The 22,621-nt window shown below is 52.6% G+C and overlaps 1 protein-coding gene across 2 annotated transcripts; it reads left to right on the top strand.

Annotated features, from left to right (window-relative positions):
- Positions 1 to 1,065: 1,065 nt before the first annotated feature.
- On the top strand, positions 1,066 to 21,374 carry Meak7 (MTOR associated protein, eak-7 homolog). Of its 2 annotated transcripts, none has more exons than XM_028753161.1 (8): positions 1,066 to 1,179; positions 6,458 to 6,626; positions 9,437 to 9,667; positions 10,142 to 10,286; positions 13,628 to 14,056; positions 18,558 to 18,676; positions 19,912 to 20,091; positions 20,528 to 21,374. In XM_028753161.1, the coding sequence occupies exons 1-8, from the start codon at positions 1,166 to 1,168 to the stop codon at positions 20,642 to 20,644; spliced, it is 1,404 nt and encodes a 467-aa protein (XP_028608994.1). In that variant the 5' UTR covers positions 1,066 to 1,165; the 3' UTR covers positions 20,645 to 21,374. The 2 variants fall into 2 exon arrangements, with proteins under 2 accessions (XP_028608994.1, XP_028609005.1); XM_028753172.1 differs by lacking the exon at positions 1,066 to 1,179 and adding an exon at positions 1,628 to 1,692.
- The last annotated feature ends 1,247 nt before the right edge of the window (positions 21,375 to 22,621 follow it).

Below are 22,621 nucleotides of genomic sequence, written 5' to 3'. Positions count from 1 at the left end.
AATCCCAGCTCCGTTCCGTGTCACTCGCTCAACCCCCAGCTTACATCCACAGCCACGCCCCCGTCCCACCCTCTCCCCTTAGTATACGCAAGCCAGGTGGGGAGTAAATGAAGGAAGAGGGTGCTAAGGGGAGGGAAGAGGCCTGACACATTTCCGTATATCACAGACTCACGGTGACCCATGATGCCCTGGAGGACCCAAAGGCTGTCCTGGCTGCCTCAGCCTCACTCCCGCGTGATGGCCGCGGAGCCTGACGTCAGCTCCACGCTCCGCCCACTGACTCTGGTGGTTTTCGCAGGGGCTGGTAGGAGGTTGGGGGTCAAGTCAGTTCAAGATGTCTCAAGCAAGGTCAGGACTGCTGTTCTTCATTCCCAAGGCCTGGGGAATGCTGGGAACAAACGCTAGGTGGAGCTTGGCCGAGCGAAAGGCAGATGGCTTCTGGTGGACATGTGACTTCAATCCACTAGGGGGAGCAAGATGCCCATTTTCTCTTTTGCTCTCGCTTCTCTAAGCGTCTTTTCAAAACTTCCAGTCTCTGTATCCCAGGCTGGCCTGGAACTCACTGTGTAGACCAGGATGGCCGCCAACTTGCAGCAATCCCTCTGTCTAATTCTCTCGGAGTGCTGAGATTACAAGTGTATGCCACCACACTCAGCTGGGCTGGTGTCACAGTAATAATAATAATAATAAAATAATAAAAAATGTGTGGGTGTTTTGCTTCATGTGCACCGTGTGTGCAATGCCTCTGGAGGCCAGGAGAGGGCGTCGGATCCCCTGGAACTGGAGTTAACAAGCAGCCTGAACTGAAGTGTGGGTTCCCGTTTCCCTCTGTTAGAGCAGCAAGTGTTCTTAATTACTCTGCCACCTCTCCGGCCCCTGGTGTCCTTTTTCCAGCTATAATTTCAGACAGCAGCTTCTGTTACCGTTGGGGACTCAGAGGAGTTCCCTTGCGCCACTCGGACGGTGGGGTTCGCAGGAAGAGGCTGCCCGACAGTGGGGACGTCACTGCTGAGAATTTTGGAGCTTTCCTGTACCCTACCTCTGTCGTTGTCTGTCTCCAGAACCAGAAAAGGCCCGGTAGGGCTGCCAGCAAGCTATCCCACTCCTGGGGACAAGACCGGCCGGCATCTGCTTCTGTGTGTCAAGTGCTCTATTGGCCAGCGCAATGGACTTCAGGAGGTAAGGAGGTCAGCTTTTCCACCCTAGTTCTGGGGGCCTATCCCCAGCTCAGGCCTTCTGTTCACAGCTCCTCTGCTCGTGGCATCCCTACTCTGCTCCCAGCTCCCTTGCTGGAAGCCCCCTTCTATCAGCTCCCTGCATTTATACCCTCCCGATCCGCTCCCAGCCCTTCAGCATCCTCGGACGCACCGGAAGGAGCTCGGTCCCTGTAGGCCATCACCTCCTCAAGCCCCACGCACAGCCTTTGCAGAACCCGAGCCGCTGTCACCCATCCCCAGGTGCTCGGCTGTCCAGACTCAAGTTCTCCGCCCTCAGGCTCCGCCCACTCCCTGTGAACGAACTACAATCCCATTGGTTAAGATCTGACTCGGGCTCCACCTCTAAATGACCCTTCTCCAATTGGTGCTCATGACCGTCCGTCAGCGCTGTTGCTAGGGGCTGGGCTGGGCGACCCGGGCAACCTTGCAGCCTTGGACGCACCGGAAGGAGCTCGGTCCCTGTAGGCCAAGGCTGGTGAGCCGGAGGGAGGGAGCCCCGGGCGAGGCGGGGGATAGCTCAAGGAAGGAAGGAAGGAAGGCTTTTGGGGTAACCTGAGCAGCTCCCAAGAAGTCTTCCTGTTGTCAGAGAAGCAGAGAACGCCTGGGAAGGGTGAAGCTGGACTCTGAAGGGATCCGTGGGCCTGCCTTGTTTTCCAAGACAAACCCAGCAGGGTTCCTTCAGAGGCGAGCTCAAAACCTAGTTAGGGGGAGGCGAGGAGGGTGCCCTGGCCTGCACCCCTGCAGGAGGCTGTCACGGATGGAGGCCAGCAGCAGAGGCCCCAGTAGACTTCAGAACTCAAACATGGGCTTGGTGTGGCTGTTCAGATGGGGTGGTGACCGTTGACCCCAGGAACCAGAGTGTCACGATTTCTTGGAGGTCCTATGGGAAGAGCCCTAGCCACACTCCAGACTGCCACCAGGAGCTTGGGACTGCCAAGAGCCGGCTCTCCCATTCTTCGTGACAAATGCAAGGAGCTCCTTTCTATTTTCGTGGGATCGTCTCTGTGTGTCTTTGGTTTCCCGGAAGCAGGAACCAGGTGGCCTGGATAGCTTCCTTCCGTCTGATGTTAAACGATTCACCCAAGCTCATTAAAGCACCGCAAGGCAAAGTCCTTTTAAGGCCGTGGGGCAGTGACTTGGTGATGGAGTTTCACAGTTGGGGTGAGGCTGGGCTCCTCCGGGAAGGATCACCTGGTTGTAGGGAAGGAGGAAGGACCTGATTAGCTATCAAGGCTGGTGGAGTATTGAGGATGGGCTGTGGCCGAGACTGGAATGTTTAAGAAAGCGCACAGGTGGGCTTAGGAGACTTAGATCTGGTCGGGGAAAGGCTTGCCCCTCGATTGTACCCAGGTGGGAAAACAGTCACCTGCCCATTGTTATGGACAAAGTGTCCGGTGAGGCCACCTATGTCCATATTGCCACTGCAGAGCTCACAAGCCCTGTGTGGAGAATGGTCAGCGCTGTGGGTGACCTTTAAAGGGTCTCTCCTGTTTGGGCCCAGTGGATGTGAGCAGCGACCCCTGCTCCCTCTTTCTGACATGAAAAATGGCTCTGATCCTCACAAATGTCTCTTTTGGGTTGCAAGGCTGATACTCAGTGCCACAAGTGACCTTACAGTAACAGAGAGGTGTCTTCACCTAAAGAAGGGTAGACATAAGTTGCCAGCAGAAAACTACCCTATGTACCAAGGTGCCCCCATGGAGGTCCTGTACACCAGACAGAACCTGCCTCTGACGCATCAGAGAGCTTTCTCCAGGAAGCTGACAGATTTCTGGCCATATTACAGAGCTTTCGGCTTGGAGGGAGAGCCTCAGCCCAGAGAATCATTCTTATTGCACCTTAATGGAGACAGGCAGCCTTCCAAGGGGGTGGTACAGGTGCAGAGCTGTATTCTCAAGGTCTCTCACCAGTTCTCCCTGAGCTATGGGCTCCAGACCTGCCCTTCCCCTCCCTCTGCTTTCCCTCACAGAGCAGCTGTGCTCTGGTCCTGTCCTGTGCTGCCCCGGCTTGCTTTCCTTTCAAGGCTTGGTGTTTAGCAATTTCTTTCTCAGTAAATCCGGCCCCCATCCCTCACTGCTATGGCTTAGTACTACCAGGCTGTGAATTATGCAGTTGATGCCCCTGCACAGGGTGGGCTTGAGCCCCTGGGGGCTTCTTAGGACCTGGTTCAGAATTAGCACTAGGAAACCCACAGAATGGAAGGAGAGGGTGACATCTACCTTTTCTGTTACTGTGACCAAACACCTGACAAAAGCTATTTATTAAGAGGGAAAAGATTGATTTTGGCTCACAGTTTGAGGGTACAGCCTATCCCAGAGGGAAAAGGATGGGAGCAGGGGCGTGAGGAGCTGGTCACATGACACCCACAGTCAGGAAGCTGAGAGAGATGAACACCAGTGCTCAGCTGACTTTCTCCCTTTTATCCAGTCTGGGCCCCCAGCCTAGGGAATGGAGCCACCCACAGCTAGGGTGGGTCTTCCTACGTCAATCAACCTAGTCTCAGAAATTCTCCTCAGACCCACCCAGAACTGTGTCTCCTAGGTGGTTTCAAATTCATAAAGTCGACAGGCAAGATTAGCTATGACAGAGCAAACCACCTCTTGAGAGGCTGAAGGGAACAGTAGACATCAGTACCCCTGTCCTGTTACCTCAGGCTAAGACACAGGAGGGTTGGTTGGTCTTGGAGCAGAATCCTTTTTTGTGGCTTTCAGATTGGAGTCAGGAGTCAGGCATGGCCTGAGGGAAGAGCTGTAGGGTCAGGTGTTGAGGTCCCCATGGGGGACAGGGAAGGACAAGGAGAAGGAAGGGTTCATGGGTGGGGACTACCAGGGAGATCCTCAGAGGACAAGTCAAGTAATCGGCTTGTGGTCCTTGGCAGAGTCTCACTGGAGTCAGGGGGCTCAGCAGCACCGAGCTTGTGGTCCAGAGGGCAGGGTGGCACAGTATCCATGCAGGGTCTCGGAGGTGACGTGAGGTGGGGGAGGGGGCTTTTCAGGAAAAGTTATGAATGCCAAACAGTTGGAAACAGGAGGCAGGAGAAGGATAGTGAGGGCTGACAAGGAGGAAGAAAACCTCCCTGAGAAGGTATGTCTCACATCTCCCAGGAACTCGCTGGGGTAGGAGTAGCCACCAGCAGCCCTTGCGCCTCCATCCCTGACAGGAGGCTACAGTCTGCAAACCGTAGTAGATTCCCTTGTAATTCCCTTAGTAGATTTCTTGAGGCACAACTTTCTGAAGCCCTCAGACCTTTGGATGCCTGCTTGCCTCTAGATGGATTGAGAGAGAGAAGACCTTACTATGTAGCCCAGGCCGGGCCTTGAACTCACTACCCGGCCACAGCCTCCTAAGTGCCTGGATTACGGGTGTCACCACCAGGCCAGGTTTCCTTCAGATTTTCTAGGACGGGGACAGCAGGACGCTTTGAGGCTTAAAGCCTAGCCTGCGGGTGGAATATCACACACCTGGGTGTACTGCCACAGGCCTGTCATCTGCAGGAGGGCGCAGGGAGAAACAGTGGCAACGTTTTTGGTGACTTTGGTAAATCCACATGCCTTTTGGGAAGGGAGAAGTAAAACCTGAGATCTCTTGTAGCTGCGATGCCCTGGAAAGGTCCAGGGCTGCGGGGCTGCGGGGTTGCGGGGGCCTTTGGGTCTTGGTAAATTTAGTGTGTGTCAGCCAATAGCTGCCTTGTATTGTGGCAGGGGGCAGGCTCTCCCGTGCACACAGTCAGTCTGCAGCAGCGGTATCATTAAGCCCTCCCACTCCCCTATGGAGGGCAAGGCCAGGCTGCACAGATGAGAGCAGGCACCGTGTACATACCCACATGACCCAGTGTCTGTCGCTTCCCATCCCCATGGCTGCCAACCTCCCTTCCTAATTATGCCCTAGCCCTTCTTGGGTGGAAATTAAGAAACCGAGTCACTGCACTGTCCCCTCCCGTGGTCTGCAGCTCTGACCCCAGGCCCAGAGCTACGTTGGCATTTTCCATTATAATTGTCCCAACCCTGCCTCCAGATACTCCGAGGCATCACCACACTGTTCCTGGTGTTCAGATGGCCTCAGTGAACCCCTGCTGTGCTTCCAAGTCTGGGTGACCCGCATAGCTGTCACCCTGGACGCGGGAAGTCTGCCCTTCTAGTTGCTTTGAAGTACATTATTCTTCATGGTCCCTTTCCTAAGCAGCCGCCATCCCCCTTCCCTAAACAGCTGCAACATTGTATCTGGTGACCACACTCCTGGAAGTCTGTGGCTGTTTAAAACTCAGCTGTGGCCACGGATAACTTGAGTCCCAGATGGCTGAGCTGCGGCTGGGGTTGCCTTCCGGGGGTGGGTGGTGGGTGGGAGAGGTGGGTGGTGGGTGGGAGGGGTGGGGATATGGGATGGGGGATGGGGTGGGGGTGGGAGGCTGTGTCCCTGGAGGGATGGGGTTCAGCCGTGCTGCTGTCTGTTCACTTTCAAGGTGAGGCCAGCCTGTGCTCCTGGCTGTGGTGTGCAGGCTGGACCTGCCGCTGAGAATCTTTAAAGCAGTTAGATTGAATGTTGGGGGAGGGGAGTGCTAAGCGAGCCCCGTTTCCAGCCCGCCTCCTTGAGCCCTCTGGAGGGGCATGTCTTCAGGGGAAACTTGGTAGCACGGAAGCCTGTCGAGAGCAGGGCCCCAACCACCCAAAGACAGCAAAGCACAAAGGTTGGCAAGGTTGTGGAGAGTGTGGGACCTTGTGGTTGAAACCCGTGGGTGGAATACAGAGACCCAAAAAGAGAGGTTCAAGTATACAGGATTGCAGCAGCACTCTCTGTAACAGCCCCACAGTGGGAGCAGCTTGGATGCCTGCCAGTTAGTGACTGGTGAACAAAATGTGGTATGTCCATACAATGGCATATTATACAGCCATGAAAAGGAGTGCTAAAACTTAACTATGTAGCTCAGGCTGGCCTGACGCTCACAACCACCACCACCACCCCTGCTTTAGTCTCCTGAATGGTAGGATTATGGGCCGTGCCACCACACCAGTGCCAAGGAGTGTGTTTTGAGAAGGAATCCAGGCTGCTTCCGTTGACTCGGGGCCTTCGTACTTTCAGATGTGTCCACGGTTAATTTCCACCCCATCAGATTCAAATTTCCATTAAAAGTATTTTAGCTGCATTTTGCAGTGAGCGGTCAGTCCCTGACCCTGGGCCCTCAATACTTGTGCGACTCTCACAACTCTCACGTAGTGGCTTTTCTCTTTCTTTCTGGTCTGCAGAGAGCTCCAGAGAGCGGGCAAGATGGGGAATGCCAAGAGCCTGTCGGACCAGAGGATGGCCTCAAGGTTCTTGCCCGAGGAGCAGGCTGAGGTGGACAGGCTGTTTGATGCCCTGTCATCTAGAGAAGGCGGTGTGGCAACGGGGACATTCTCTCTGGAGGTGCTGAAGGCAAGAACGGCCACATGGGGGTGGGATTTAGGGTCTGCAGTTGTGCCAAGCACTAAAAAGCTGATTTTTGGTGAAGGGCCCCTGTTTTTGGTGTGGTTGGCTCTATGACTATGTCACAGTTACAGTGATCTGTCCTCGTAGGGTAGAAAGTAGCCATGGGCCATGGGCGAACAATACTCTCACCCTTGTTTTTTTGAGACAGAGTCTTGGTGTATAGCCAACACTGGTCTAGCCTCGAACTCAATGTATAGCCCAGGCTGGCCTTGATAAGTGGCTCTTCCTACTTAGCCTTGCGAGTTGCTGGGACTTATGTGTACTAAAGCAAGGACCTGGTGCCCGGCATGGTCTCACATGCCGGTGGTCTCACACACTCAGGAGGCTGACTAAGGAAGGTCACCGAGACATCAGTGCAGGGCTACATCGTGAGGCCTTGTCTCAGAAAACAGGAGGAAAGGTCAGAGGGAAAGATGGAGGGAGGGAGGAAGGGAGGGAGGCGGGGCGAGGGACAGGACTTACTGGATTGTGAGGGGAGAGTGTTCGGGGTTTTTCTAACTCCACATGTGACATTGGAACAGCTGCCTCCTTCCGGGTGGTGACCCAGACCACGCTTGGTGTCTCAGCTGTCTGTTGCCTGTAGAATGTGGTCAGGGAACTTCACAGTGTCTTCACTCAGCACCAAAGTCTCAGTTTAAGAGGGGAGAGTTGGCTATTTTCTTGGGGGTGACTGACTACCATGCTTCTCTGGACGGGGACCCAAGCAAACATCAGATTATTTCCAGAGGCCGGGGATGGGTACATCTGCAAAGCCATTCAAAACCTTTAGCCTCGAGAGCAACGGTTCTCAACCTGTGGGTTTCAACCCATCTGGGGTCAACCGACCCTTTCACAGGGGGCCCCTAAGACCATCAGAAACCACAGACATCCACTTGTTGATTCATAACAGTAGCGAAATTGCAGTTACAAAGCAGCAGCAAAAGAATTCTCTGGGCTGGAGAGATGGTTCAGCAGTTAAGAGCACTGACTGCTCTTCCAGAGGTCCTGAGTTCAATTCCCAGCAACCACATGGTGTCTCACAACCATCTGTAATGGGATCTGATGCGCTCTTCTGGTGTGTCTGAAGACAGCTACAGTGTACTCACATAAATATAATAAACAAATCTTAAAAAAAAAAGAATTCTCTGTTTGGGGGTCACCACAACATGAGGAACTGTATCAAAGGGGCGCACCCTTAGGAAGGCTGAGAACCGCTGTCCTAGAGCACACAGAAGGCAGCGGACGGGGACTTTGGGGAGCCACCATCACGGTCAGCCAACCAGTTGCTCCATAAGTGAAGGACCCCCACATGTGGCATACGTGTATATGTGTGCATGCACACGCGTGTATGCGGGTGACTAAGGTTCGGCCGGAGTAGACAGTCAAGCCCACAGTATCAGTCGAGGCACATGGTGACGGGTGGCTATGAGGCTCGTGAATCTTCTTTAGGGGAGGCCGTAGTGGCTCCTATGCCTCAGGATTTTGAGGAAGACCCTTTCCATGCACGAGGGATGAGCCTGACAGCAACCGCAGTGTTCAATCGGGACAGGCTATGGGTGCTCTGAGGTGCTGCGAGGGTCCAGCACACAGACCCTGCTCCGCAGGACACATGTGACGCCGTTTGTGAGAAACACTCTTTTTTCCACTTCTTTGTCACATTTGATCCTCAAATTCAGCTGTTCTGTTTGCAGGATGTTAAGGTCTCACGGCTGGTGCTGTAGCTCAGTGGGCAGTGCTTCCCCGGGCATGCATGAGGCTCTGGGTTCCCTCTGCAGCACTGCAAAGGGAAACAAGACTGAGAATAGTTTAAAACACAGAAGGAATGCAGCTAATACAGAGCAGCCCCATGTAGACGGGTGCTGCAGCTAAAGGAATCTAAGATCACAGGGCTCCAGGCAGAGTGAGCGGCAGAGGCAGGAAGGACATGTCTGGTCTGGGGAGGCTGGGGAGTGAGGTGCAGGTAGTGGCTAGACAGGATGTGTCTGATGGCCATGATGAGCTGGAGAGCCTTTGGTCCCATTTCCCCATTTCTTTTTTTCTTTTTTTTGTTTTTTTGTTTTTGTTTTTTTGAGACAGGGTTTCTCCTTGGCTGTCCTGGAACTCACTCTGTAGACCAGGCTGGCCTCAAACTCAGAAATCCGCCTGCCTCTGCCTCCCAAGTGCTGGGATTAAAGGCGTGCACCACCACCACCCGGCCTGGTCCCATTTCTTTATTTGGGTTTTCTGAGACATGGTTTCTTTGTGTAGCCCTGGCTGTCCTGGAACTTGGTCTATAGACCAGGCTGGCTTTGAACTCAGAGATCTTCCTGCTTCTGCTTCTGAGTACTAGGATTGAAGGTGTGCACCACCACCGCTTCTGTCTTCTTCTTCTTCTTCTCCTTCTCCTCCTTCTCCTCCTTCTCCTCCTCCTCCTCCTCCTCTTCTTCCTCTTCCTTCTTCCTTCTCCTCTTCCTCCTCTGTCTCTTCTTTCTTCTCCATCTCCTCTTGTTCCTCCTCCTCCTCTTCCTCCTCCTCTTCCTCCTCTTCCTCCTCCATTTTTTTATTTTCACCGCTACAGATCAAACCCCGGGCCCTTCCACATGACAGTGAGCCCTGTACCACTGAGCTCTACCTCAGACCAAGCCAGTACACTTCGAAATCTTCTGGGGAGATGGCACCATGGGGCACAGGAAGGTCTCGCAGTTGCAAGCGGCATCTGCAGAGCATCGGTTGGTCTTACCCTCTGCTTGTTCCCCCCTAAACCCTGCTTAACTCGCTCTTCTGTTTGTCCCCAACAGAGCCATGTCAAGGAGGCCCTTCCCCCAGTGATGGTCACCAGACTATACACCGGCATGCGGAGGGTGAAGCCGACAGACAGGGCACATGGGAGCTGCAAGAACGTTTCCAGGGAGCAGTTCACGGCGTTCCTGTCCCAGCTGTTGAGAGGGAGCAGCGAGGAGAAGGGCCTCATGCTTATGAACATGATCTCGGCTGCAGAGGGACCTACAAAGACCAGAGATGTCCAGAAGGTACACACTTGGTGTCCATGGGTGGGGGACTTGGGGACAGCGGCTTAGGTAACATTGCTGGCCAGCCTTGGGGAACTGAGCCCACATAACAGTTTGGTTGACTCAGAACCCTTGAACTAGGGTTTTGGTGAGCTTTCAGGGGCGCTAAGTGTGTAATTAGAAAAATGAAAGCCCGGGCCTGGTGACGCAGGCCTGACGTCTCAGCTACTCAAGAGGGTCACAGGCCAGCCTAGGCACCTTGGTCAGACCCTTGTCAAGAGGGCTTAGGGATGTAGTCTCGCTTAGCGGAGTGTCCACATGGTGTCCACAAAGCCCACAGCTCCCTCTCCAGCAGCTTTTGTAGCTGGTATAGTGGCCCATACCTGTAATCCCAGCACTTGGCAGATAGAGGCAGGAGGGTCAGAATCGTCCTCAGCTCCAGAGCAAGGGGAGTGGGTCGGGGAGGTTTGGCTTTAACAGAGATGTCTCTCTCAGTTCACAGAGGACCTGGTGGCCTCTGTGGTGCATGTGCTGACCCACCGGCATGAGCTTCGAGGCTGGACCTGGAAGAAATCCGCGGCGCCCCCCAGCAGTATGCAGGCGATGGTTGCCCAGCTGCTCTCAGAGATGAAGTTTCAAGGCAAGTGTGGGGCTGTCCTCTTGATTCAGACCTTGGCGTGATGGAGGGCTGCAGTGGCCATGACTAGAGCCTCCCAGGAGGCTCTACTGTGGGCGTGTGCCTGCCTCCCTTGCTCTGCGATTGCTGTGGGATATCCTTGTGTACCTCAGCTGTGCAGAAGCCGCTGTGACATCACGCTCCCTCCTCTGGTTTCAGTGTCTGAAATCCTTTTCCTTGGTCAGTCTTACAGAAATGGTCTCAGTATTTTTGTCGATTTTTTAGAAAAGGTTTATTTTTATACGTGTGAGTTGCGTGTGTGTGTGTGTGTGTGTGTGTCTGTGTATGAGTGTGTGCATGCAGATGCCAGTGAAGGCCAGAAGAAGGCGTCAGATCCACAAGAGCTGGAGTCACAGGTGGTTGTGAGCCGCCTGACGTGGGTGCTGGGGGCCACACTCAGGTCCTCTTCTAGAGCAGCGTCCGGTCTAACACGCTGAGCTGTCTCTCCAGACCGTTGAATTAAAAACAAAACTGTTTTTAAAAGCAGTCTAGGAGATTCTTCTCTCCTGCTTTCCTGGTCCATTTTACTTCTGTTGACATTAGACTTGATTGTGTCTTTTTACTTTCTGTATGTGTGTACATGTATGTTTGTGTGTGTGTATGTCTGTCTGTATGTATATATATGTATGTTTCTATGTGAGTATATATGTTTGTATGTCAGTGTATCTATGTTTGTATGTGTACATGTATGTTTGTGTGTGTACATGTATGTTTGTGTGTGTATGTTTGCATGTGTATGTACATATGTATGTTTCTATGTGAGTATGTATGTATTCTGTGTATCTGTGTATATGTATGTATGTGTGCATATATCTGTATGTTTGTGAGTGTATGTATGTTTGTGTGTGTATGTATGTTTGTATGTCTCTATGTATGATATGTGTATATGTATGTGTGTGCATGTATGTGTGAATCTGTATATGTATGTTTGTGTGTGTATGTATGTTTGTGTGTGTGTATGTTTGCATGTCTCTATGTATGTTTGTATGTGTGGTGTGTGTATATGTATCTGTGTATGTGTGTGCATGTACGTATGTATCTGTGTGTGTATGTATGTGTTGTGTGTGTATGTGTATATATGTATGTTTGTGTGTGTAAATGTATGTATCTCTGTGTGTAGTGTGTGTGCATCTGTGTATGTATGTTTCTGTGCGTGTATATATTTTTGTATGTCTGTCTGTATATGTGTATGTGTGTATATGTATGTGTGTGTACGTGTGTATATGTATGTATATATCTCTATGTATATTGTGTGTGTATGTATATATATTTGTGTGTGTGGTGTGTGTATGTGTGTATGTATGTATGTATCTCTGTGTGTAGTGTATGTATGTATCTCTGTGTGTATTTTGTGTGTGTGTGTGTGTGTTTGTACATGTTCATGTTAGGTATCTTCTTTAACCACTCACTGTCTTATATTTTGAGTCAGGGTCTCTCACTGAACCTGGGACTTACCAGTCAGCTAGGCTGGCCGACCGGGGAGCCCAGGGATGCACCTGTCTGTCCCCCCTCCCCAGTGCTGAGGGCAGAGGGACACAGCTGTGGGTCTGAACTCAAGTCTTCAGGTTTGCTTGGCAGGGACTTTACCAACCGAGCCGTCCCCTCAGCCCTGTCTTCCTAGTTTCTTGTGGTTTAGATGATGCAGTTGAGGTCGGCCTTCTTCAGAGTAGGTGTTTGTAGCTATAACGTTTCCCTCTGAACGGTCCTTTGGCTGCATCCCAGAGGTTCTCATGTGAAGATTTGGTTTCCACCACTCTTAGTGTCTTTTTTTTTTTATTTGTTTATTTATTATATATGAATACACTGTAGCTGTCTTCAGACACACCAGAAGAGGGCATCGAATCTCATTACGGATGGTTGTAAGCCATCATGTGGTGGCTGGGATTTGAACTCAGGACCTCTGAAAGAGCAGTCAGTGCTCTTAACCACTGAGCCATCTCTCCAGCCCCCCACTCTTAGTGTCTTAACTCATCTAATTAGTTTTATTTACGTGTGTATATATGTGTACACTCATGAGTGCCTACAGAGGTCAGAAGAGGGTTATCAGATCCTCTGGAGCTGGACTTACAGGCATTTAAGACAAAGGTGTTCGAAATCCAACCTTACCACCAGTTGTAATGGCATACACTTTTAATCCCAGCACTCAGGAGGCAGAGGCAGACAGATCCAGCCTGGTCCACAGAGCAAGTTCTAGGACATCCAGGGCTACACAGAGAAACCCTGTCTCCAAAACTAACAACGACAAAAAGATCAACTCTACTGAGTTCACACTCGGGTTTCCACTCCTGGAGAACAGTGTGAGCAGAGCCTTTGATTCTTTCTGTGAGTTTGACCATATATGCTCCTCCCGTCTCCATAGCAACTTAGCAGGCTCTAGCATCACCTCCGCTTTATACCTGGGGACCCCAAATTGAAATCCCATGGGTGTTCCACAGGTTATCCTGCCACCCCAACTCTTTGGAGTTAGGTAGTGGGAAGCCACACTGTGAATAGTTTTGGGAAGAGGCTTGGTTAGTAGTTGGTGAAACCTGCCCCTCCCAGGTAGGCCAGCGGGTGCTCCACGAACCACACCCCACCAGGATAGAGTACAGGTCTCCAGCCTTCTGTTGCCCTCAGCTGAGTGTGATCTCCGTGGACATCGGAGCTGAGGGGTTCCCAGGCTGGGCTTCCTTGTGAAGACCTCCCATTGTCACGGGCTTCTGAAGTGGATTTTGAGGAGAGGGAAAGGCTGAGGGAGTATCAGAGCCAAACTGTTCAAATCAATACCAGACAACGAAATAGGCCAGCCCATGAAACTTCGATTTTTCTAATGGTCACATTAATATAGAACAAAAGTAGGCTTGGGGTGTGGCTCAGTCGGTAGCGCTGGCATCCATAAGGCCTTGGCTTCGAGTCCCAGCACTGCATAAATTAGTTGTGGCACACACATATCTGTGACATCAGCTCTTGGGAGACGGAATGAGAGTTCAAGGTCACCCTCAGCTACATAGTGAGTTTGAGGCTAGCCTGAGCTACAAGAGATCCTTCCTCCAACAAGAACAAGATTGTACAAAGAAATGGAGAAGAGAGTTTTACTAATATATTCAAAATTCAAAATATGCTTCTAATCTGTATAATGTGAATATTGTGGCATGCGACAGTAAATTGTCATAGCGGGTGTTTAAAATTGGGAGTGCTCATTCGACTTGAGACATGTCCCAGCTCAGATGAGCCACCTCCCAGTGGCCAGAAGGTTTTCGAAGGCTTGGAGAGTGACCAGAAGGTGGCACCGTGCACTCAGCAATCCCGATTCTCTCTTTCCTTAGATGGCCACCAGTTTCCAGACCCTCAGTGCCTGGACCAGATCTGCGACCAAGCCATGATCGAGGAGTGGGTGTTTCATGTCCCTCACCTGGGCATGTTTCTGGGTGTGGTCATCCACAGGGGCCTGTGCCTCCTGGGCTCCTCCTTTGACCTTTCCACGCTGGTCCCCGAGTGCCACGTGGACCAAGGCAGGCCATTGGAGAGCATTCTGGATGTGCTGTCCGTCATCTACCTCAGCTCCCACCTGGCAGCAGAGCACCGCCACCGCTGGCGCCTGCTGTTCTCCACACAGCTCCACGGACAGAGCTTCTCCCAGTTGTGCAGCCACATCACGAACCAGGGGCCCAGCCTGGTTGTCCTTGAGGACAGGGATGGCTACGTCTTCGGTGGCTTTGCTTCCTGCTCTTGGGAAATTAAGCCTCAGTTCCAAGGTAAGCAGTGGGTACTACACTGGGCAGTGCTAACTGCCAACCTGGCACAACCTCGAACCCAGAGCCCCTGAGAAGGGTGTCTTATGTTGCAGGTCACACTGTGATCCCACCCGCCCCAAGATTATGTTATTTTCTGAAAGTACCTGTCTCTACTTGTGATGTGGCTCAGTCTGGTCCTTCATACACACACCTTTAATCCCAAACCATGAAGGTAAAGTTAGTTTGTAGAAGGAAGCAGCCATGTTTAAGAGTGATGTCTAGTTGAGTGGCAGACAAAGTACGAATCAGAGAAAGATTTGACAGAATAGAATATGCCCAACTGGGGAGAAGAGAGAGGAAAGGGAAGCTACTTAAGAGAGAGAGGGAAAGACGAAGGAGGTAATTTAGCCAGGAGAGTTTTACAGAGACAGGTTGAAGCGAGAACAAGCTAGACACAGGTGAAGACGGAACGAGCCAGAGAGTGAGAAGGAGCCAGAAGATTAGAACAGATTGCCAGAGTTAGTTGGAGGTTAGGCAGAGCAAATATTCAGGAGATTGCTGAGAGAGAGAAGCCAGATTGAATCAGTCAGCGTGGAGAGGTGTTTGAGCCAGAACAGCTGAGTTGAGCCAGCCAGCCAGAGTTCAGAAAGAACTAGAAAGGGTGAGCTTATTCAGCAGCAAGTCTCAGAGGCTGGAAACACTCTAGGCTTAGATGAGATTGTACGGAGTCTAGAAGCTTCCAGGACTAGGCCTAGGTTAGCAGACAGGAGACAGGAAGCCTCAGAGACAACAGTTACATCAGGAGAAAAAAAGATACTGTAACAGTCTTAGGCATTGTCCAGAGCAGGCTGTTAATTGACAAATTGACATGGGAAGACCCCATCCCTTGTCAGTGGTGCCATTCTGTGAAGAAGGCTAGCTGAGAGCTAGTGAGCGTCATGGGGGGGCGATCCCTCTCTGCCACAACTGTGGCTATGGCATGCCTAGATGCTGTGTTCTTGCCTCACCTTTCCTAACATGATGAGCTGTCATCTGGAATCATGAGACAAACCACCCTCAGTCCTGTGCTGTTTGTTCTCTGGGTCTTATCAGAGCAACAGAGATAGAACCAGGCCACTCATTTTTGTTGCCGTGACCAACTACCTGACAAGAGGCCTTGTCGTGGCTCACGGTTTTCAGGGGTACAGTTTATCATGGGGGTCAAGCCGTGGTGGTGGGAGCCGGTGACAGCGGCTTGCCTACATCTTGGTGGCTTTAAAAGCATTGCAGCAGGGTCAGAGCTTAGAGCACCGGCTGCTGTTGCAGAGGGCCCCAACCCTTACATGGTGGCTCACAGCTGTCTGTAACTCCAGTGGCAGGGGATCTGATGCCGACTTCTGGCCTCTGGGGGCACTAGGTACACATGTGATACATACATACACATAGGCAAAACACGCATGCACACACATTTCTGTGGGGGCCGGGCAGAAGTGGCCCTGGGCTCTAACCTCTAAGACCAGTGAAGTTCTTCCTCCTCCTCTGCCTAAAGGTCCCATACCCTCCACAGTCAGCTCCACACGTTCAGACAAGTGAGCCTGTGGGAGAGATTTCACACCCAAATCATAGTAGGAGTCTAAACCCTGAGGGGTTGGAGAAGCTTGGGGAGGGCTGGTTGGATGGCCGATGCCTGGGCACAACCTCTGGACTCCATACATGTTTGCAGACACATGTACACACACATGCACAGATGTGCACACACACATGTGTGAACATATGTACACACATGTACACACATGCACAGATGTACACACATGTGTGCACATATGCACACACATGCGCATGCACACATGTGCACACACATGCACATGTACACATATGTACACACATGCACAGGTGTACACACATACACAGATGTATACACACATGCACACACATGCACACATGTGTGTACATCTGTGCATGTGCACACACATGTGCGCACACATGCATACATGTGCACACACATGTACACACATGCACAGATGTATATACACATGCACAGATGTGTACACACACATGCACAGATATGCACACATGAGTGCACACACATGCACAGATATGCACACACACATGCACACACATGTGCATACACATGCACACATATGGTTCCTGACACAGTGGTTTCTTACCTGCAGTAGAAGTACCACGCTCCTGTTTGGCATCACAGACCCCTTCTTTGGCCCAGGGAGTCAACCCTGCTTCCAGGGGACACCACAGATGCCACTAGATCCCCAGGAGGGGATGTGAGTCACTTCTTCACAGGGATGCTTTTGTTCACCGCTCTGTCCCTCCCGATGGGTGTTGCCTTGCCCCATTTCCAAGCCTTTCTGCTTTTGTGGCTTTGTTGGCTGTGGAGGCTCCATGTGTGACCCAGTCAGCTGTAGCCTTTTGTCACTGCCCTATAGGAGCTGTCCCCAGGCTCCTCCACAGGTGGCAGGCTGCTTCCTGTGCCCACAGGTGGCCAGCTCTCACCCAGAGCACTGGTGCCTGGTGTTACAGTGTACCTCAGTGCTGCCTTATCTTCCCTCTGCCAATGCGGCTCTAGAGCCTGGGGTGGGAAACGTGGGCGGGGGGACTGCTATCCCCCAGAGAGCGTCCGGTCAGAATGGTTTGTCTAAGGTTGTTGCATGTATGTGCCGTTTGCCATGTTGTCCTTGGAAGGGCTTGCCCTCCACCCTACCAGACAGTCCAGGGCAGGCTGCACCTCACTGTGACCCCCGCAGGCTCCACTCAAGGGCTGAGTGAGATCAAGAAGAACTCCACTTCCTCCAGAGCCTTTGCGCTGACCTCTGGCAGTGCTGCGGGTCTGGGTTTCGGTGGTTTTGAAACAGGCATGCTTGGCGCTGGTGAGGAGGGTGCTTCCAGACCTCACTTCCTCTGCATCATGAGCCTGGAGCTCCAGCAGAGGGCAGCCATGCCTGCCTGAAGAGTCTTAGTCATCAGCTCAGAGTTGTGAGCCAATGGCACTTGGCTTTAGTGACTTCTTTTTCTTGGTGCTGGGAATCCCACGCCAGGTTCTCACATGCTAGCGCATTAGGGCATGTTTGCACATGCTAGCGCATTAGTAGGCCATGTTTGCACATGCTAGCATGTTAGGCCATGTTTTGTCACCATGCCCCAGCCAAGGCCATTTCCCTGATGTGCTGGTGTTCCGAGGCTTCGGCCTGAGCAGCCGGGAGTTTGCGTCTCAGCTCTGGGCTGGTGCTTATTCTCTGTGTGTCCTTTCCCTGTGTGATGACCAGCCGTGCCGCTTGCTTGTGTTTGCTGCAGGTAGAAAGCACTGTGCCATGCTGTGGTGCTGCTCTGACAGGCTCAGAAGGGCACGGCAGGGCTCTTAGGTCCTCGCTGGTGAACTGGGGGGTGATCTTCCCAATGCGGCCTCCTTGGCCCAGACCGCGGTCCCGTCCTTTTGCTTGGTGTCATGGGGCCCAGTAGCCATTGAAAGGCACTGGGCCTCGAGAGATGCCACTTGGCTTTTCTATCCAAACGAAGAAGTCAGGGGAATGGAGGCTCTTGTCTGTGCTGGGGCTTTGACTGACTCTTTCCACCCCAGTACTCTCTCCTTCCCTCCCTCCCACCTCCTTGGATTTCTTTTTGTTTGTTTGTATGTTTGTTTGTTTCTTTTTGAGACACTATGTAGCCATGGCTATTTTGGAATTACATATGTAGACCAGGCTGCCTTGAGCTCAAACAGAGATTCTGAGTACTGGGATGAAAGGCACGTACCATCGAGCCCCCACCCCTCTCTCCCCCCTGCCCCTCCCTTCTTTCCTTCTTCCTTGCTCTTTCTCCCTCTTAAGAGGGTCATGCTACAGCTCAGGTTGATTCGGAACTCAGTAACCCAGGCTGGCCTCAGACTCAAGGCAATCCCTCTGTCTCAGCTGCTCCTGTATTAGGATTCTAGGAGTGCACTACCACACCTGGCTGAGTGGCATCCTTTTTACATCCCATGTCCCTGCCCTGCATCCTGGGATGAAGTAGACAGTTCCTGTGCTCTGTCCATTCCCGTCCCGGCAGCCCTGGAGGTGTGCTGTCTCCTGCACAGCGGGTTCTCTATGTGGGGGGGAGCCCCGTGCCACATCACACACACTGACCTGTGCAACAGCTGTCCACATTTCCATGGTGACCACCTGCCTCTGGCTCATCAGTTAGGAGACCCACTTGGTCCCATGCTCATGTTCCTGGCTGGTCCGTGCTAACACTGGGAAATGGTGGGAGAGCTTTGGACTCAGCCCCGGTGGCCAGGTCTGAAGGTGATCGCATTGTCCAGTCACTGACATCGGATCCCTGGGCCCTCTCCTTCTCCATCAGCATTCCCAGACATCCGTAAGGCTTGTCTTGTGCGGGGCCTGGGGCCTATCCCCCCAACCACCACTCCATACCCTCCCCGGAGAGGCACAAGATCCTTGTTGCTGTGTTCTGAGATGCAGCCTGTTGGCGTCTGCAGTTCTCTGTGCCTGCTTCAGGGGCAGTGACTATTTCCTTGGCTCTCTGTCACTTTCAGGGGACAACAAGTGTTTCCTGTTCTCCATCGCCCCCAGAATGGCCACACACCTGTACACAGGCTACAATAACCACTTCATGTACTTGAACTGCGGACAGCAGACCATGCCCAATGGACTGGTAAGCAGGCGGGGAGTGGGGGCGTCCCACCAGCCTGGTGGGCTGCTCTCCGCGTGGTGTGTGCCGAGAGCCAATACCAGGGCACATCTTCCTCAGGGGGCGCCGTACCTTTGCTAGGTTTTCCCCATGGTTTGTGTGCAAACAGCCTGGCCCTTTTCCCAGACCCCAAGTGATTAGTCTGTGTCCTGAGAGCGTGTTGGTGGCGGACACATCACAAGTCACTTGCCATCCTGCCCCACATCGATACGACCACCTCACGTGCTGAGCCTGCACAGTGAGCCCGTGTGCTGAGCTTGGCGGTGGTGGAAGATCCCTGAGCTGAGGGCTCTGGGCACTGAGTCTAGTTAGTGGTAACTCGTGAGACAGAAATGACTTGTGAGGGCTCTACTTGTGGTAGCCATTTTCTTGCCTGTTGCTAGCCACAGGAAGGCAAAGACAGGAGAGAGGAGAGGGGAGGGGAGGGAAGGGGAGAGCAGGGGAGGGGAGAGCAGGGGAGGGGAGGCCAGGTCAGCAATGGCAGTTGGATGTAGCGGGACAGATACCTGCAAGGATGTTTGGCATGGGTGAGAGCCACCCAGCCTGCTGTCTTTTTTTCTTTGTTCTGCTTCCTGACAAGTAAGTCTTCTCATCTGTATTTGGTGAGAGTCAAGGCTTCCCACTAGAGAGGGTCAGGGGTTCCCTCCCAGGATGCTACCTCAACAAGCGAGAGGGACATGGCCAGATGACCAGGACATCAGAGTTTAGGCACGGGACCCCTCCCAGAACGGGCTTGTCTGTCAGCCCCAGGAATAGTCTCAACATCCACAGGAACCATTTGTCTTTGTCCTGGGGACCAAGAGCAGCTTCTAGACATAGGCTAAGATCTCTATATGTCCAAGATGGAAGGTTGTCACTTCATGTTCCCCAGGCCCACCAGGGACAAGAGGGTGTGACGGAGGTGACATCAGGACAAAGCTGTCAGGGAGGCAGGGTAACACCTGGCTTGAGCCTGGCAGTGGGAAGAGGAGTAACTGAGTTGCCACCCCTAGCCTGCCCAGGAAAAGAAAACAGGTCTGGAATTCCTACTTTCCCCATGTCTCTGGCTGGTTCCACTACTACTCCTTTTTTTTGAGACAAGGTCTTTTAGACAGGCTAGCCTAGAACTCTCTGTAACTGAAGCTAGTCAAGAACTCAGTATCCTCCTGTTCCTCTGGCGTGGCTGCTGACACTGTCACCTGTCCCCACCTGCTCTACAGGGCATGGGTGGGCAGCACCATTACTTTGGGCTTTGGGTGGCTGCCGACTTTGGGAAAGGACACAGCAAGGCCAAGCCCGCGTGCACCACATACAACAGCCCACAGCTGTCTGCCCAGGAGGACTTCCTGTTTGATAAGATGGAGGTGTGGGGACTCGGCAACCCCTCAGAGACATATCAGGTAAGTCCTACACGGCAGTGACCTTATACAGAGCCGCAGCCTTTCTGCTCTGTGTGTGTGTGTGTGTGTGTGTTTGTGTGTGTGCGCCTGCTCTCCCTCTGGGGACAGTTTGGCTTTACCAGCTATGGGCCGTGCCAGGATATATGCAGCAAAGTGGAGTGTGGGTTTGCCTTGGGAGTGGGGCCTGAGATGCACACCTTGCCCAGCTAGATGGCCCTTTGCCCACCCTACCTGTCTGCAAGAACAGTAGATTTCTGCATGACCCTGGTAATTGCATCCCAGCCAGGGAGGCTTCAGGGTACCATGGCACCTGGCTACTTTGTGACTACGGTCTGATAAGCCAGCCACTGGGAGGAGTCACTGTGTGGTCTAAGCTGGTGGCCACTGTTTTCTCCCTGTGTGCGTCCTGAACCCACCCATTCCCTCTCTTCCCAAGGACAAGAACAAGAAGAGCATCCTGGACTCAAATCCTGACGCCCGGATCCTGTTGGAGATCACTGGACGGGCTGGGCACAGTGAGGGACTGCGGGAAGTCCCCGAGGATGAAGACTGAAGCTCATCCTGGAGAAGGGGCGGGGACTCCCCCAGGGGCGGGGACTCCCCCAAGGATCCAGGGCAGAAAGCATCCAGCTTCCTCACTGCTGGGTGAGCAGAGAGAGCTCTTCTGCCCTCTGCCCTCCCTCCTGCTTAGCCTTACCACAGAGCCACATGGTTGCACACAGGCCATCACGGACATACTTAATCAGAACACAGCCATGCCAGGAGCGATCCCTCTGAAGCCATAATTGACAGGTGTTGCCTCCCAGGGTCCCTGAGCGCAGGTTAACCTTGGCCTGAAACTTCGTTTTTTGTCCATGGCATCCAAACACAAAGAGCCTTGAAACCTGCTGGGACCAGTGGTCGGTTGTTGTGGGCGTACGCTCTTGCCTTGTGAAGAAGCACCTTGCTTGGCCTTTGCTCTGGGGGTCCCTGGAAGTGCCCCAATGGCCCGTCATGAGCAGAAAGACAGGGGTGCTTAGATGAGTATCTCGCTACTCCGTGAGAATACCCCCCACATCCCTGCAGCATGGAATTTGTGGGTTTGTAGCTGGAGATCGGAAGGAAATGTCTGTGGGGGGAGGTCGTCAGAGCGGGCTTGCCATGGGGGTCCCGTCTAGCTTCCTCACACTTTTAAAGCAAGTCTGGCGAACAAGTGGGCAAACCCGACCTATTTACCCAGAGACCAAGCCTTTACTGTGCTGCTAACCCAAATACAGGACTTGGGACCTTTGGGGAGACTTGAAGTCTGCGTGCTTGCCCAGTGTGTGCATAACACCCACCCATCCCAGATGTCAGTGGTGGGTGATGTCCGGCCTTGGCTGGAATCTCAGCCTGTAGGTGCCTTCTCCAAGGTCACAGCTCAGGGCTTCTCAGGAGGAGGATGGGTTGTGGGACAGCACAGACTTACTTCAGACAGACTCCAGTGGTCCTGAAAGACTGAAGATGACTCAGGTGACCAGACTGCCCATCTCACTGTCAGTGATGGCCGCCCGGCTCCATCCACCCGGAGGAGCTGTGGGCCCCTGAGACCTCTACGTCTTGTTTGTCTTTTGCTGTAAACTTCAACCTTTACAGATCTGATACAAGTTTTACTTTTGAGTATACAGTTTGCCTCAATCAAAGGCCACGATAAAGTCGGCTATGTGCATTTTTCCAGTTCTGCATTTTTGCCCAGGAAGCTTCTGGAATTCCCCACACAACAACCTTGAGCATTTTTTGGTTTTTTGAGACAGGGTTTCTCTGTGCCATTTCTGTGCACAGGGGTTGTCAAGGGGTTGTGTGGTGCTGACAAGGGCAGGGCCAATTTGGTTTTCTTAGCAAGAAGCCAGTTGTCAGTGGTTTGTGGGATAGAGATAGGGAACACTAAAATCTCCAGACAACCTCCCACACCCCCTGTGTAACTACACAGAACTGGGCCACTGTGCTACAGAGGCTGACTTTTGTTTTGCTTTGTTTTGTTTTTCTCGAGACAGGGTTTCTCTATGTAGCCCTGGCTGTCCTCCAACAAGCTGGCCTCCAACTCAGAGATGCACCTGCCTCTGCCTCCCAAGTGCTGGGATTAAGGGTATGCACCACCACCTCGCAGCAAGTGACAAGTGTTTGTTTTAAATAAAAATGTAGTCATGTCTTTCATTGGTAGCAGACTTGGCTTGACCCCTTGGGAGGTCATGACACTATGGTCCCCGTTCTTCTGACCTCTGTGCTGGGATTCTGCATAAGACAGCATCCTAAAGACAGGAGGGTCTCACCAGTGTTTGCTCAGAGAGCGCAGCCCCCTTGCAGTATGGGTGACTATGCTTTGCTTTCCATACTTCTAACAAATTCCTCAGGGAACAAACGCTCGTGGCCTGTCAGACAGGCTCCGAGGAACTTCTTATTCCTTGTAAACGAGGACTATGGTCTTCTGTGAAACGCGTTAGAACGAGAGCACCAGAGACCTTCCTGGAGGCGGAGGCGGAGGCGGAGGCGGAGGCGGAGGCGGAGGCGGAGG

The sequence above is a fragment of the Grammomys surdaster genome, unplaced genomic scaffold (assembly GCF_004785775.1).
Source record: "Grammomys surdaster isolate TR1022 unplaced genomic scaffold, NIH_TR_1.0 128, whole genome shotgun sequence".
Classification (NCBI taxonomy): Eukaryota; Metazoa; Chordata; class Mammalia; order Rodentia; family Muridae; genus Grammomys; species Grammomys surdaster.
The sequence above is the reverse complement of the archived record's forward strand: the minus strand, read 5'-3'. Positions and strand labels throughout refer to the sequence as shown.

Excerpts from the sequence above, each read along its gene's own strand:
- Meak7 (XM_028753161.1), top strand. Across the intron at positions 6,627-9,436 it reads TCTCTCTGGAGGTGCTGAAG|AGCCATGTCAAGGAGGCCCT; the intron begins GCAAGAACGGCC and ends TGTCCCCAACAG. Across the intron at positions 9,668-10,141 it reads AGACCAGAGATGTCCAGAAG|TTCACAGAGGACCTGGTGGC; the intron begins GTACACACTTGG and ends TGTCTCTCTCAG.